Source organism: Gopherus flavomarginatus, chromosome 2 (assembly GCF_025201925.1).
Source record: "Gopherus flavomarginatus isolate rGopFla2 chromosome 2, rGopFla2.mat.asm, whole genome shotgun sequence".
Taxonomy (NCBI): Eukaryota; Metazoa; Chordata; order Testudines; family Testudinidae; genus Gopherus; species Gopherus flavomarginatus.
The window spans coordinates 12,716,454-12,733,691 of NC_066618.1; the positions used below are offsets into that span (position 1 = coordinate 12,716,454).

The following is a 17,238-nucleotide window of genomic DNA, read 5'->3' on the forward strand; positions in this document are numbered from 1 at the left end:
GATTGACTACCTGAGTGACCCTTTACTGGTTCATAGGGTCGGACGAAGTGCAGAGCTGAGAATATTGAATAACTACAATTTTATAGCAGTGATTACTATTCCATTTTAATTAAAAAAAACCTTTAAAAATCAGATACTCTCTAAAAAGTATGAAGCTATTTTTAAAAATACTGCTTAGAACAGTCTCTTTGCAATGTGTGCCTTATACGTTGAGTTCTGATCAGTCCATTCTGAAATAGTTAATTTTCAGTACAGCTGAAACTACTGAAATTACTGAAATTATAATGCAAGCTTTTTTCTGTTATTTCTCCATATAGCTACAGTGCCCCTTAATGCAGAACAAACCTTTGTAACAGATCTGTGGGCCATAGCACAATGGGTACATCATCCTGCTTGCCCCTTGGGTGCTGAACCAGACCTGTCAGTATGGCAGCAAAAGAATGCCATTCCTCTTGAAACTCCCTCCATTTTTTCTTTCTCCCCAATGGCAAACAGACTCAACCACTCCTCCCAGCTGTAGAGACAAAAGGGAAGGGTCTTTTGAATGTCCCCCCCTTATCAACTGTGTCATTGGGGAGTTCAGCTGACTCTGGCTAGAGTGCAATTTCAGTCACAGTGCAAAATCCCATTTGCCTTGACCTCTTCTCCCAGGCAAGATAGGAGAGGCCAGCTGTTCTGGGCAAGATGAAGTCCAGACAAGCCTGGGCCCCCTCCCCTGGCAGGAAAGGAGATGTGCAGATTTGGAGAAGACCAGGCTCTGGGACAAGCAGTCCCTCACCCCAATCTTCATGAATGGAGGTGAAGCCAGAAGGGCAGCATACCCCAGATGGAGATTTACTCCTTGGGGAATTCTGTGCCAAAAAAGTTAAAAATTCTGCACAGAATATTTAAAAATTCTGCAAATTTTATTTGTCAAAATAACACTATATAATTACACCAGTTTCAATTATTTTGGTAATTTATTTCAAAATACCTGTCAGCAAGTATGTCTGTAACAATACAGACACAACAACAAAAAATTCCCCCAGGAGTAGTTAAAGAAACCCCTATGACAACCCAGTTCCTGTTTCTCTGTCCCCTTTCTTCCAGAACCCAGTCGGGGGGCCAGACATTCATAGCCCCCTCACCCTCAGAGTCCAGCCATGGGGCTCCCTCAGCCCAGACACTCACACTCCTTTCCCCCCCAGAGCCCAGCCACGGGATCCCCAAGCCAAGATGCTGCCGCCTCCTTCCTTCAGGGAGTGTTGGGAACCCTCCAGTTCCCTCTCACTTGCTTTGTCTTCTGTTTGCAAACTGTGATCTGCTGGGTCCAGCGGACCCTAGAGACAACCAATATCTCTGCAGCCTATTCGGGGTGGGGAAGGGGAATTGTGTGCACACACAACATTAATTTTTGCAAAATTCTTCATTGCGCAGTGGCACAGAATTCCCCAGGAGTAAAGATTGCCCCTGAGTCCCTGTAGCCTGCACCAGCAGCCATGCCCCGGATTGCGGAACTCAGCCACCTCCTACACTTCCACTTCCCCAGAAGTCATGGGTGGAGAGCACTTGTCACAACACAGATGCTGCTAATGGCGGAGAGAGCTCCCTCCCCCTGCTATAACAGCCTTCCTTCCCCAGGACTTCTCATATCACAGGCTGAGACCTCCAGGGGAAACAGATCAATTTGATCCATGCAGATCCTATGCAATAGAGAGGGGACAGCTTCTGGTGAGCCCATCCTTGAACCCCAAGCCAGTACCTTCCTTGAGAGACCCAGAAAGGGTCCACCCGAGGGAGGGGAGAAAAACAAACCCAACCTTTTATAGGACAGAGAGATCACTAGCCATGTGTATTATTTTCGGAGCAATCCCTGAGCACAGTTTCACTCCCCTTTTTTGAAGCAGGTTTAAGGGAAAAAATTCCCAAAGGAGAAATAAATGAATAACCAGTGCTGTTACCCCTGCTCTCCTTCACAGAATGTAGTAGCGCGGACAGTCCTTAATGTTTGATTCTCCTGGACACCTTCGTGAAGTGCATCATAGGAATTAATCATCTGTGTTGGGTTCCCCTACTCACCCTTACAGAGTGCAGCATGGCAGATCAGTGCAGAAAAGGTCAGGCCATTGCTTCATAGATACCAAGGCCAGAAGGGACTATTGTGGTTATCTAGTCTGACTTCCAGTAGAACATAGACCATAGAACTTTCCCAAAATAATTCCTTAGATCATTTAAAAAATCAGTGTAGGTGAATCCACCACAACCCTTTGTAAAGTGTTCCAATGGTTAATTACACTCACTGTTAAAAATTTACGGCTTATTTCCATTCTGAATTTGGCTTCAAGTTCCAGTCATTGGATCATGGCATACCTTTCTCTGCTAGACTGAAGAGCCCATTGTTAAATATTTGCTCCACAGGGAGGTACTTAGACTATAATCAAGTCACCCCTTAGTCTTCTCTTTGTTGAGCTAAATAGATTGAACTCCTTGACTCTGTTAGTATAAGTCATGTCTTCTAATCCGTGGCTCTTCTCTGAACTCTCTCCAATTTATCAACATCCTTCTGGAATTGTGAACACCACAACGGAACACTGTACTCCTGCAGCAGTGACACCAGTGCCAAATATAGAGATAAAATAACTTCTCTACTCCTACTTGAGATTTCCTGTTTATACATCCAAGGATCACGTTAGTCCTTCTAACTACAGCATTGTACTAGGAGTTCATGTTCAGCTGACTTATCCACCTTGACCCCCAAATCTTTTTTTAGAATCACTGCTTTCTATGATAGTTCCCCATCCTGTAACTATAGCTTGCATTCTTTGTTTCTGAATTTAAATCATATTAAAATGCATATGGTTTGCTTTCCCCCAGTTTACCAAGCAATCCAGATTGCCCTGAATCAGTGACTTCTCTTCATTATACTCCCCCAATTTTGTGTCATCTGTAAACTTTATCAGTGATGATTTGATCAGGTCATAGGTAAAAATGTTAGATATGTGCTGATTCCTAAAGGCATGCAGACAGGTTCACCCTCAAAGGGAATTCTTTCTTAGTGAAGGAAGGCCAGCAATCCAAATCAGAGCTAAAAAATCGAGTAGTAAAACATATTTAAAAAAAAATGCTGGCAGAAAAGTACTCGGTGTTGTGAAACTACACTTAAGGGGTCTACAGTTGCCCTAGACAAGCTGTGGCTGTATATCTGTTCTCCTGCACCCTATGAAGGTGTAAGTAATAGAAGGATAAGGATTTCCTGCAACACCAGAATAATTGAGAAAGTGTTGCTTTTTTGATCCCAGCTGCCATTGCAGGTTGCCATGCCTGGCCTCGCCTTCAGCTCCTTCCTCCAGAAGCTGGCTATAGTGTAGAGTGTTGAGGAATAACCCGAAACGCACACACAGTGATACATGGGCTTCCTGTTGTATCTTGAATTCAGGACAAACGCAGACACATGATTCCAGGAGAGTCAGTCATAGCACTGGGCTGAGGATGAATACTGTCAGATACAAGGTCTCATGTCAAAGGAAGATTAACAGACCATGAAGATGATCATAATGAAAAACAAATGGTGTCATAAACAAAAATTCAATTCTTATTGGAGCTTATTAGGAATTATGATCTAATACACAGGCGTGCTTAAGCGATACACAGTTCACATTATACTCAGTTGGTATACCCCTCTGCACCTCACCAATCTCATTAATTGGCAGAGTTCTTGCTCCAGTTGTACATTCTCTGCTTCGGTAGGTGATGAATGCAGCAAATCAGATTTTTTTTTTCCGGGCTTTTCCTGATTCAGATCAGGGAATGGAAAAGAGGTGGAACACAATGATTCATTGAGGTCTCAGAGCACTGCTTATTCAATGGATAACAGACCTATTCTTGTGACAGTCAACATGTCTAATAGAGTTTTAAGAATAACTATGAAGAACATGATCAGCCCCATGCCCAAGAGAAATTCTCTTGTGCGGAGCGGAGCAACGTTTCTTATCTCTATATGCACTGCTCACCAAGGAGATGGAACCCCAAGTTCCTGACGTCTGTTTTGGGATCCTTGAGAGCAGCAATTACTTCATCCAAGTATTCATTTTAAATCTGTCTGGGCCAAGATAGAGGATTGGTCTCACAATAGCAGATCCCCTCAGAGACAGAGACATCCCAAAAGCTAATGCTAGGTTAATCAATTCTGAGAGCCATAGCTTCTTCAGCCAAAAGTACGAAACAGAATCATAACCACACTCTGTCTCCTATTTTTTATAAAGTATGGAAAGACCTATAGCATGAACCCTACCCAGTTTTGCACGAAGACCTCACTGGGTCCAGACTGCAGGTTACTTTATTTACTGGTTCCAGATGCAAAGAGATCAATTACCAGCCCAACAAACTGACTCATGCTGATTAAGATATTTCTGGGTGCAACCACAACTTTACTAAACTGACTTCTGCCATGTAAATATAGAACTTATTCTACTGGCTGATGCAAAGTTCATAGTTTTAACTACCACGTTCAACCAGTGAAACATAGCCTTGAGTTCCCCTAGTATGACTTTATTGTGACATATAAGAGTGCCCAAGCAAAAAGGTCAAGTGTGTGTAGTTCAATGTTCTCAACATGTTAAAGGCAAGAAGTTTTATACACAGCTGCCAGCGTTAAATGCATCTTTGGGACATCAACCTTATTCCAACCCTGCACAGTCAGAGGACAACCTTGGAACCACATTCTGCTCCTTACAGCATTACCCAGAGTGAAACTCAGAAGTAAGTGGTAGTATACTTCCAACCAACTAGCGTAGGGCTCCCAAAGGCTTATTTGAGTTGTTTGAAATTGAGAGCTTTCTCTGAGATCTAGTATTGTACTTTTAATGAAGACCGGGTTGTCCTCAGAACTGCCATGGCATTCAAGAAATATTCCTCCTTTGGTTAGGCATTGTAGTCCAATCCTAGGAGCACTGGCAGTTTCAGGGCAAAGTAGTCATGTCTCCTGTAATTGAGATCTACTAGAAGGCCTACTTCACCAAATTCTGCATATTGGTCATTATGCCATTTCCTCCTTTTAGCAGAAGTATTCTCCATGCCTTAATGCCCAAGGGATGATAGAAGAAATATTTATATATAATCTATTTTATTTTGGCTGTCCGTATTTAAACGACAATTCTGCTTCCGACCCTGGATACACATTGTACCAATCTGTGGACCTTAGGGCACAGAAGAATAGGAATTTTTTTTTATTTATGCTACCTGAAAGTTTCCTCTCTTCAAGCAATCAGGTCCACATGCATCAGGATCATCCTGGAGACAGATGGCTCATCTAGAATAGAGATGGAAACTGACACCCAAGAGTGTAGGTTTGTGAGGTGAAATTTACCATGCTCTGCAGTAGGAGAAATTCTTGTTCCTTAAACTATATTTAACACAATCTGTAATTTAGGAAAGTTGTTTTGAATGAACCTGGTTCTGAAAGTCACCTCAGCTGGAGGGAAATTCAGGAGACAGGGTATTCCATTGCTGCCAGTGACTGACAAGTCTGGTCTGCCCAGAAGCTTCAATCAGACTGGTGTACTTATTTTAACTAATCTGTGGACTTTATTATTTAAAGAAAGGAAATCTTGAAGTGAACGTGGATATATTTTCCTACTTCCTCTTATTAATTAAAGCATGGGATATATCAGTTTATGGTCTGAAACAATCACTAATACTGTGTTATACTAACCAATCATTTTAGCCACTAAAATGCAAGGACCTGTTTGATTATTTTTTGTTGAGTTCTTGAATACTTAGAGCTTTTTTGTTAAGATGTTTGAGTGCCAAATTGAATGTCTCAGATCTCTCTGTTCCACCCTTTCAAAAGCCCTTACAATGATATTTTTTTTTCTTTTCCCCCAGGGTGACCAGATGCAGGTCATTCCCATACCAAGTGTATGTATTTTTATCCCTTTTATTTTAATAATTTTCATAGTTTTTGCTTTGGTTCATTTTATATTATGTTGGAGTTGACTGGATCTGCTCTGTGTTGCATGTTATAAGACTTTTTTTTGTTTTCTAACCTGTAAGGTTGTATAAAGTTGTGAGGTAAATTACCTTAAATGTGTCTATGAGGTATACAGATAAAACTAATGAATAGGAACAAAAGGACAGTCCAGCTCTGTAAAGCTGTCATCTGAATTTATCCATCATGTACCTTAACTCTGATTTTTGTCACTGTGAAAATGTATGAAGAGGTACTCAAAAGCCAACACACTGAAGTTATTTAACAGTCATATTGGGGACAAAAGGCAACTCACTGGTACTAAATGGGCAGGGATATGAGTCAACAAATCCTGTGTCTTGGCCGGGGGTTAAACTACATGACCCTTGTGGTCCCTTCTAACCCTATGATTCTATGAACTTTACGTCTTCTATTTCCACATGCCCCAATTATTTAAGCTCATCTGTTGGAGATTAGATCCTGTAAAATGAGGCTTTAGTTTTCTTGGTGCAAGCTACTCAAAGAGTATTTGTAGTTGTTTAAGTGGTGGTTTTGTTATGAATCATAGTTTTCTGGGCTTAGTAGGTCTGTTTATGTCACCTGGTTCAAACTTGGAATACAAGTTGTCAGGTTGGAGTTATTCAAAACCAAATAAAAACATTTGATGCTCTTTGACCTAGGGATTTTAAAAATTGTTCAGACTTAATCTATTTTGCCAATCTGTTTTGTTTTGATAATTCTCAGACTACTTTAATATGGACTTGGGGTTTTTTTAATGTTTTTTAAATTGCAGATATACTTTTCAGCACTGTATGTGCCAATACTCCTTCACCATTTACAGTACCTTATTGAGATTTGCTAGAGCAAAGTTCTTAAAGCAATGTCAGTGCAAGTCTGTGAGGGCACTGATATATTCCCTCTCCCGCAAGTGTCCTAAATCTCTGAAGATCGGACTATTTCCCTGACAATTCCCCTATTTTTCTCTTATACTCCGGCTCCTTAAGGCCCAACATTGAAACCAATGTCTTTTTGGACCCCGTCAATGCTGCAGCTTAATAGTGTTGAGATTAGTATTTCAGCCACACAGATCTCTTCTCTTAATCACCATCTTTCCTTAGAGATGAAAATTGTTGGAAATTATACCCGTTCCAGGATTGTTGCTTCCTATTTGGTAGTCCTGGACCAGTGCCAAAAAAGCATTACCCTGAAGGACCAGTGATAGTTTTAAAACTTGATATCTCTCAGATCATCAGGGCTAGAAGCAAAAGGTGTATATCACTAGAAACCTGAAAATATCAACTTTTAGTGGCATGCAGCATTCACTGCTAGGTTACTATCTTGCTTTCCCATCCCTTCCAACTTCAGTTCTCATCATTTTAGCAGCACTGACAACCACTATAGCTAGAAACCAGTGCTGTAGCTATCTTACCATGTCAAAGCATGGCATCCAACTGTAAATGGAATAAAGCATTAACAGTTTAAGATGAGATTTTACTATTAGTAAAATATAACCACAACACTGCAAATGACAGAAGAATGTAATAAAGCTTGGCTGTTAACTGGCGACTATGAACTCATTCAGTTCACTCATTCCAAATATAAACATCTTAACAGAAACAGCAAACCCTTTTTATAAGAAATTAGACATCCGAGACTTGTTAAAGTGTGCACTATCAGTATTCTACCACTGTTTGTATTTACCTGTTAAGAAGATTATCTTTGTAAGTCTGTACAAATATTTCTCAAAAATTTCAAAGCTATATTCTCCAAATTTTAAAGAAATAGCAGAATTAAATGGTGAATTTGATGCTCAGTGTGGTTGGTGCTCAGTAAATGAGGCAACTGTTCAATATTCTCATTGTTTAGGTCTATGGCCTGCTTCTTGCACTGCACAGCACCTAACCATTACTCTGAAGGAAGAACTTTTTCTTTATTAATAGGATTTTCTATGAGATTCCCTCTTATAGTCTCAGAGTTCTCAAACATTAGCTACAACTAATCAGGAAAGAGATCTTGGAGTCATCGTGGATAGTTCTCTGAAGACGTCCACATAGTGTGCAGCTGCAGTCAAAAAAGCAAAGATGTTAAGAATAATTTAAAAAGGGATAGAGAATAAGACAGAGAATAACTGATTGCGCTTATTTAAATCCATGGTACGCCCACATCTTGAATACTGTGTACAGATGTGGTCTCCTCATCTCAAAAAAGATATACTGGCATTAGAAAAGGTTCAGAGAAGGGCAACTAAAATGATTAGGGGTTTGGAACGGGTCCCATATGAGGAGAGATTAAAGAGGCTAGGACTTTTCAGCTTGGAAAAGAGGAGACTAAGGAGGGATATGATAGAGGTATATAAAATCATGAGTGGTGTGAAGAAAGTGAATAAGGAAAAGTTATTTATTTGTTCCTATAATATAAGAACTAGGGGTCACCAAATGAAATTAATAGGCAGCAGGTTTAAAACAAATAAAAGGAAGTTCTTCACACAGCACACAATCAGTGTGTGGAACTCCTTGCCCGAAGAGGTTGTGAAGGTTAGGACTATAACAGGATTTAAAAGAGAACTAGGTAAATTCATGGAGGTGAGTCCATTAATGGCTATTGGCCAGGATGGGTAAGGAATGGTGTCCCTAGCCTCTGTTTGTCAGAGGGTGGAGATGGATGGCAGGAGAGAGATCACTTGACCATTACCTGTTAGGTCATTCCCTTTGGGGCACCTGGCATTGATCACTGTCGGCAGACAGGATACTGGGCTGGATGGACCTTTTGCTCTGACCCAGTCTGGCCGTTCTTATGTTCTTAACATTACTGAACTTATCTTCATAATATCCCAGTGAGGTGGGAAAATATCGGTATATGGTCATGTAAATAAAGACTGAATCATAATACCTATATATAAAGGGTCAGGGTTAAGGTTTTTTATGCCCCCCTTTCTATTTTTAATACACCATCCATCCTGAGCACTGAGATCCTGAGGTTCAGTCTATAAAGTATGTAAGCATCTGCTTTAAGACCCATTGAAGTCAGTGAGTCTTAAACACATGGTTAAGTGCTTGCTGAATTGGGGCTGAATGAGGAAGATATCCTTAGGGTGAAATAGCATATGATAATGTACCTAAAGGTTGTACCCTAATATATACCATGAGGATACAGAACTAAAGTTACTTAAGCAAACTCAAGTTGTTTTTTTAACTTTTATATGGTTTGCATATTTAATCATATAATGTATTAGATTTTTAAGTTTTTAAATTTCTTAGGTTTTTGAAAAGAGCCTCGCTAGGTTGCACAAGTCCCTATATGTTAAAACTGAATGGATTTTCAATTTTATTGAGCACGTACGCACAAATCTAGTGATAAATCTAGAGAGATCATCTGTTCTGTGAGAATTTCCCATCGTTTTTCACATGTGTGTGCAACACCAGTGAAACAGCAACAGATCATTAGCTTTATTGTGTCAAAAACAATTTACCTTCATGAAGTATGTTGTATTTCAACACACACAACATGACAAATTTGCAGATTTTCTCCTAGCCCCAGAAAGACATGTCTGTTAGCCAGAGATCACATCCCTGTCAGATTTCAAGTTTTCATCAGCACCCGCAGAGGAGTCTACTGCTGCTTTTTTTAAAAAAAAAAATTAAAATAAAAAAAGTGTTACTGAGAAAGCATTTCTGCTTTCTGTGTAGTGTAGAATGTTACATTTGAATTTGCAGAGGAGGTGTGTGTTAAGCAGCAATAAAGTAATTTGTTTTTTTCTAATATTTGTAACCAGATTTTAGTAATTTTTGATGGTGCTGTGAATAAACAAAAAAGAGCTTGCTATCCCCCCCTACTCCCCCCCCCCGATCAGTTTGAGAGAGAGAGAGAGTTTCCAGGTGAAATGGCGTCCTGAGGAGTCCTTGTACCTCAGTAAATTAAAGGTGTTGTTTTTACTGTAGTTCAGAATATCCTTGCTTTCTTGGATTTCTCTCAACTTGGTTTTTCTAGTGTCTTTCTTTCTAAGTAATAAAGCAGAATCATAGTGGTTTCAGCAGTTGGCTGTAGTCTCCTTTGAGTGAAAGCACTGGTGAATATACAGCACTGGTATGTAGTATCAGAAGGGTAGCCGTGTTAGTCTGGATCTGTAAAAGCAGCAAAGAGTCCTGTGGCACCTTATAGACTAACAGACGTATTGGAGCATGAGCTTTCGTGGGTGAATACCCACTTCATCGGATGCACGCCACAGGACTCTTTGCTGCTTTCACTGGTATGTAGTTGTTTAAGACTTCAAAGTGCTGTATCCATTTCTTCCATTCACTCAGAATCCCAGTATTATTTAGAAAGTGAGTGGCATAGAAAATCGTATTCCCAATCTCCATGTAAGTGAAATCTTATGCACAGAGCATCTGATTTTCACTTCCGTCTTTACTCATTTTTTTTCTTTACTTTTGGCTAATTTCATGTTTTGTAACTTGGGGGGGGAGGGACATTTTGGTTTGTTTGTTTGAACTGACTGCATACATTTCAGCAGAAATTGGTTTCATTGGCAGTGAGTTAAATACAAGTTTGAAGTCACTTTTAAAATCTCATTTATTGTTTGTATCCTGTGCTCACACATGGTGTTTAACTGCACTAAAAAGACTAGTCACCATGCTGCTGCTGTGCATGCCCAAGCAGTAAACTGCAGGGAGAATGAACAGGAAAGAGATACTTTACCATAGATCAGATAGAAGTGTAGAACTGGAAGGGACCTCCAGTCCAGTCCCTTGCACTCAAGACAGGACTACGCAATAGCAAGGCCATTGCTAACAGGTGTTTGTCTGACTTGTTCTTAAAAACCTCCAATGATGGAGATTCCACAATCTCCCTAGGCAATTCATTTCAGCGCTTAACTACCCTGACAGGAAGATTTTTCTAATGTCCAACCTAAACCTCCCTTGCTGTGGTTTAAGCCCATTGCCTCTTGTCTTATCCTCAGAGGTTAACAAGAAAAATTTTTCACCCTCCTTCTTGTAACAATCGTCTATGTACTTAAAAGCTATTATAAGAATGGCCATACTGGGTCAGACCAATAGTCCTTCTAGCCCAGAATCCTGTCTTCTGACAGTGGCCAGTGCCAGGTGCTTCAGCGGCAATGAACAGAGCAGGGAATCATCAAGTGAGCCATCCCCTGTCATCCATTCCCAGCTCCTGGAAAACAAAGGCTAGGGACATTCAGAGCATGGTGTTTCATCACTGCCCATACTGCCTAATGGCCATTGGTGGACTGATCCTCTATGAACTTATCTAGTTCTTTTTTTAACCGTGTTATACTTTTGACCTTCACAACATCCCCAGGCAAAGAGTTCCACAGGTTGACTGTGCATTGTGTGAAGAAGTACTTCCTTTGGTTTGTTTAAAATATAGTGCATATTAATTTCATTTGGTGGCCCCTGGTTCATGTATTATGTGAAGGGGTAAATAACACTTTCTTATTTACTTTCTCCACACCAGTCGTGATTTTATAGACCTCTATCATATCCCCCCTTAGTCGGCTCTTTTACAAGCTGAGAAGTCTGACTTTTTAATCTCCCCTCATACAGAAGCTGTTCCATATATCTAAATGTTTTGTTGCCCTTCTCTGTACCTTTTCCAATTCCAATATATCTTTTTTTGAGCTGGGGTGACAAGATCTGCACAAGATGTGGGTGTACCATCAATTTATATAGAGCAGAGGTTCTCAAACTTCGTTGCACCGTGGCTCCCTTCTGACAACAAAATTGACTACATGATCCCAAGAGAGGGGACAGAAGCCTGAGCCCTCCTGAGCCACACCATCCCGGGCAGGGGGGCCAAAGCCAAAACCGAGCTCTATCACCCAAGGCTAAAGTCCTTGGGCTTCAGCCCCAGGCCGTGGGTCTCGAGCTTTGGCCCAGGACCATGGGGCTTGGGCTTCGGCCCTGGGCTCCAGCAAGTCTAATGCCAGCCCTGGCGACCCCATTACAATGGGATCATGGCTCACTTTGGGGTCCCGTCCCACAGTTTGAGAACCGCTGATGTAGAGGCATTATGATATTTTCTTTCTTATCTATCCCTTTCATAATGATTCCCAACTTTGTTAGCTTTTTTGACTGACGCTGCACATTGAGTGGATGTTTTCAGAGAACTATCCACAATGACTCCAAGATCTTTCTTATCACGTCCCCCCTCGATCTTCTCTTCTCCAGACGAAACAAACCCAATTTTTTCAATCTTTCCTCCTAGATCATGTTTTCATTTTTGTTGCTCTCCTCTGAACTGTCTCCAATTTGTCCACATCTTTCCTGAGATGTGAAGCCCAGAACTGAACACAGTACTCCCACTGTGTGAGACCTTATCAGTGCAGAATAGAGTGAAAGAATTACTTCTAGTGTCTTACTTACAACGCTTAGCATTAACAAGATGTGAATTCCATTGAATTTCACTTTTAACCTCGTCATTTTGTGGAGGCTTAGTTGTTGCTTTATGTAGTGAATTCCTGAAAAATGGTTATTTGCCTTTTGTTGACACTTCAAACAGAAAACCAGAATTTCTGCTTACTCTGTCAAAGAATGTAGTATTTCTTCAACTAACTTGAGCAACTTTTAATCAGTCAATGCTTTTTGAAGGCTGTTATGCTAATTTACAGCATGGAAACCTGAGATGAATGCATAAGCCCTGAACAGTAACTAGTTTAATAACTTCTAAAGACGCAATGTCTACTGTAATATGCATAAAGTTTTCATCTTGACTAAACAAAAGGCTCAGAAAGTACTTGTGGTGCTTGTATTTAAAAAGTCAACATTTGATCCACAGTGTCTACACAGTGATGTCTGAGACCCAGTCATTTTTCTGCTTTGTTGTAGGGAAATATTGCAGTATTTCAGATATTGCTGTGTAGTAAGTGTGAATCACTGCTGATTTATTAATGGTGACCACTGTTTGTTACACTTTCTAATTACTAAAAAGCTTGATTTAAAAAAAAAAAGAAAACAGGTAAAGAGCTTGAGATCTCATTTTAATCATCATAAATATTTTACCTTCTTTGACTAACTATGAAATATCTACTAATTATGACTTTTCTCCAGTGTTTTCATTTAGATCTATTGGAATGGATTTAAAAATTGATACTACAGAAATTAACGTTCCCTATTCCTTGATATAAGCTTTGCTACAATTGGGTAGAAAGCGCTCCAGTTAGAAGGCTTGGATGTCAGCATAAATGAGTTAGTCAGATATACACATCCCTTACATTTCTTTAAACCACCTAGGTGTCACCCTTACACTAAATTCCTACTCAAGATATTTAGTTTCCACATGAATTGTGAAACCTTTTCCTTCGTAATTCATATTTTCCATGCCCCTTCAGATCTGCAGGAGAGAAGAGCCTTCGCATGCTGGATGTCCGCACAGAAATGGCATTGCATGTGAAGAACTAATGAACTAGGAACCAAAAGCCAGTTGCTCGTTTCTTCTGATCTTCAGACATGCAAACTATTGAGAATGTTTGGTGTTTAGCATGGGGTCCCTTTAGGTATTCTACTTTTCAGACAGGATCAGATTAATTATGCCTTGTGGCAGGGACCTAAATGGCAAGTCCTAAGACCCTGTCTGAGAATGCAACACTTTTGTTGAGTCACCATTCACTCAGATGCTGGAACTCTGAAAATATAGTATATCTACTGCTGCATCATATTAGCAAGTTGGTTCCAATTACCATCAACCAGGGAACAGGAGAGGCCGGAGTCTTTCTCTGAAGAGGAAACTAGGGACTGAGACAGAGGGGATCCTTCAAGGAAAACCCTAGATAAAGGCAAACTTTGGGAAAGCTTAGTCTCAGATTTGTGTGTAGCAAATCTTGAGTTTAGGCAAAACTCCAGGTAGCAGGAGGTTTCTGGATGTTAACCAAGTATGTGAATATACTGAATGGAGAGAGAAGGATGGAGATGCACTAGTTCCCTTCATAACTGCTGCTTGGTGAAAGCAAAGCTTCAAATGGAGGAAGGGAATACAATACTACTTGGCCCAGAGTCAAAGGCAGTTGGCTTCTTTCAGTCTAAGGCCCTTGAGTCTAATATTTTCAGAGATGTTCATTCCTTTCCTGGTTTTGGTTTGATCAGCTGCCAGGGAGCAGTTATTGGTTCTGTGTGATAATGCATATTGTACAGCCAGTCTTGTCCTGGATTTTTTATATCATGCCATTAATGCGCCATACATAGCAATGTCAGTCTTTGTAACAATCCCTGATTTGTTTTTAGTCTGCAGTAGTTACCTCAGCTCTTCCAATTCCACCTGAATAATATATTCATTCAGTACTACTCATTACTAAGGATCAGAGAATGCTATTAGCATATATTTTTCCTAAGATATTTAATTTTGAAAAAAACAGACACAGTGCATTCTTTTTCATGATTTTTTTTCCTGGTGGTACTCAATAGATAGATAGATAGGTAGACAGACTGACTGACAGCGCTATCTACCTATCTTAAAAAAATATTTAAAAGTTAGATCCTGTTTCATGTATAATGGAACACTTGATGGTGGCATCATGTTATTTATATCTTAATGGTGCTTTTGGATCCTTTACACTGTTGGTAAAAACACTCGTCATGTAGCAGAAGAAATTGCTATGTAGTTAGTTACCATGTAACCTCGTAACCAAGATTGTTACAAGGAGAAGGGAGAAAAATTGTTGTTCTTAACCACTGAGAATGGGACAAGAAGCAGTGGGCTCAAATTGCAGCAAGGGAGGTTTTGGTTGGACATCAGGAAAAACTTCCTAACTGTCAAGGTGATTAAGCACTGGAATAAATTGTCCAGGGAGGTTGTGAAATCTCCATCATTGGAGATTTTTAAGAGCAGGTTAGACAAACTCCTGTCAGGGGTGGTCTAGATAATACTTAGTCCTGCCATGAGTGCAAGGGACTGGATTAGATGACCTCTTGAGGTCCCTTCCAGTCCTGTAGTGATGCATTTTGAACTGCTTATACCCATAGTGCTACTGTTAAATGAAAAAAATATACTAACATTCCTTAAAATGAAAAAATGTACTATTTTTGAGAGGCAGGATGGTCTTGTAACTAAGATACCAAATCTCTGTGCCTCAGTTTCTCATTTGTAAAATGAGGATAATACTTTTTCCTTCCCTGTCTTGTCTAATTAGATTGTAAGCTGTTTGGAGTAAGGACTGTCGTTCTCTGTTTGTACAGGGCCTAGTAACCTTGGGCCTTGGCTTAACCTCTGGGTGTTTCTGTAATACAAATAATAAATATATCTCCAGCAATAAAGCAATGTTTTACTATATGCTTAACTGTCCTACATCGGATCTGACAATCCTCAAATACAAAGAGAACATCTAGTCTGACAGCCCACATGCTGTGCAGGCCTTATCAACTGCAATACAATTCTTTATCATGGTTTCACTCAACACTAATCTAAAGATCAGATAGAATTACAAAGAAAATAAGAGATTAGTAGATGATTAAGTGGTTTTCAATTTTGATATATCAAGAAACTGTCATTGACTTCCATACAATCAGAGTTAGATCAACACTGAGGACTTTTGGAAATCCTACCCAGGATACATAAAGTAACTGAAGATTGTCATGTTGTTTAAATCTGAAAAGTATTTTAAGAACACTTAGTTAATGAATTAAAACTAAAATTTACTGGGGAGAATTTGCACACATTTTTCCAAATTTGGGTTTCTTACGGAGGTTGCACTTAAGTGTTTGACTTCATGACTTAAAATTGCATAGCCTAGCTTGGGAATTATTTTTCATTTGTCCATTGGTAAATTCAGTGTGGGCTCTTTGTGAGCTTGCGAAGCTTTTTGCTACATATTTGAGAAATGCTCTGATAGAAATAAAATGTGGTAAGAAAATAGAATTATTTTTCATATTTCTAATTGATGGTTATAAACAATATTATTTTAAAAATTATGGAAAATATTTTGTCGCACTCTGGCAAACACCAGAAATAAAGCAATGATTCATACAGAATACTTGACTCTTTTTATTATAGTGCACACAGATGTAATCTCATTCAGATAGCCATCCTATTCTAGTGTGCAATATGGTGGCTTCGCAGGTCTCTGAGGCTACCTCCATAAAAGACTATTTTTGTTAAGATTGACCTAAAGTCCCATTATTTACTTAATATTGCCAGAGAGCTTTGGAACCCTAGTAATAGACCCGAATCTCATTGTGCTAGTTGCTGTACCAACATGAACAAAAAGACTGTCCCTGTCTCATAAACTTACAATGTAGATCAGGGGTAGGCAACCTGTGGCATGCGTGCCGAAGGTGGCATGCGAGCTGATTTTCAGTGGCACTCACGCTGCCCGGTTCCTGGCCACTGGTCTAGGGGGCTCTGCATTTTAATTTAATTTTAAATGAAGCTTCTTAAACATTTTAAAAACCTTATTTACTTTACATACAAAAATAGTTTAATTATATATTATAGACTTATAGAAAGAGACCTTCTAAAAACATTAAAATGTATTACTGGCACACAAAACCTTAAATTAGATTGAATAAATGAAGACGTGTACACCACTTCTGAAAGGTTGCCGACCCCTAATCTAGATAGACGAAGTATATGCAAAAGGAGAGGAAAGTTAAAACACTGGGGCTGGTGGCATCCCCCCCCCCATCCTATTGTGATTTCAGTATTGTTTTAATTCCCTACCCATAGGCTTTAAACCATTAAAATATTTAATTTCCTTTCCGTATTGAACATCTCACTTTATACCCAACCCCAATTTTCCCTCCCTTTCAGAACTAACCCATTTATTTAAACATTAAAACGCCCTTAAGAGTGTGGCAGCTTAGCAATATCTCAGCTTCTTTAAGCATCCAAAAGATGCATCTTCCCCTTCCAGTTCCTTCATAGTGCTGCTGTGGTAAATGACACCTGGCACCAAAGTCAAAGAAGAATACAATAAATGTTGCAACTCAGGATGCTAGGTCAGGCAGTGGGCCCCAAAACTGTGCCCACTCTACCTTGTCCTCCCCCAGCTGAAGTCTGTGGTGCAATATCTTGGGGAACATTTATAGCCTGCTGCAGGAGGAAGTTTGTGGAGCTCCCATTATATTTTGAGCCCCACCTTTGTAATAGGCACTGGCTATAACAGAGCTAAGTTTGATGGAACTTTCATTTACTGCATTTTTATTCTTCTGATTCTGAACATGTAAAAGCACTGATGCAAAAGCATTAATTCAGCACTTGACTAGAAGCAGTTCAGAGCCCCGTTCTGGAAATGACCATCACTGTAATCTCATTTGACTTCAGAATTGGGGCTTGCCATTCAGTTACTT

At 39.8% G+C, this 17,238-nt stretch overlaps 1 protein-coding gene across 2 annotated transcripts in view; it reads left to right on the forward strand.

Annotated features, from left to right (window-relative positions):
• The window catches only part of CTDSPL (CTD small phosphatase like), a 133,284-nt gene that overhangs the window by 89,898 nt on the left and 26,148 nt on the right, over positions 1-17,238 (forward strand). For both annotated transcript variants that reach the window (XM_050942801.1, XM_050942800.1), the window contains exon 3: positions 5,863-5,895. In XM_050942801.1, coding sequence (XP_050798758.1) covers positions 5,863-5,895 — 33 coding nt within the window. The remainder of the gene's footprint in view (positions 1-5,862; positions 5,896-17,238) is intronic.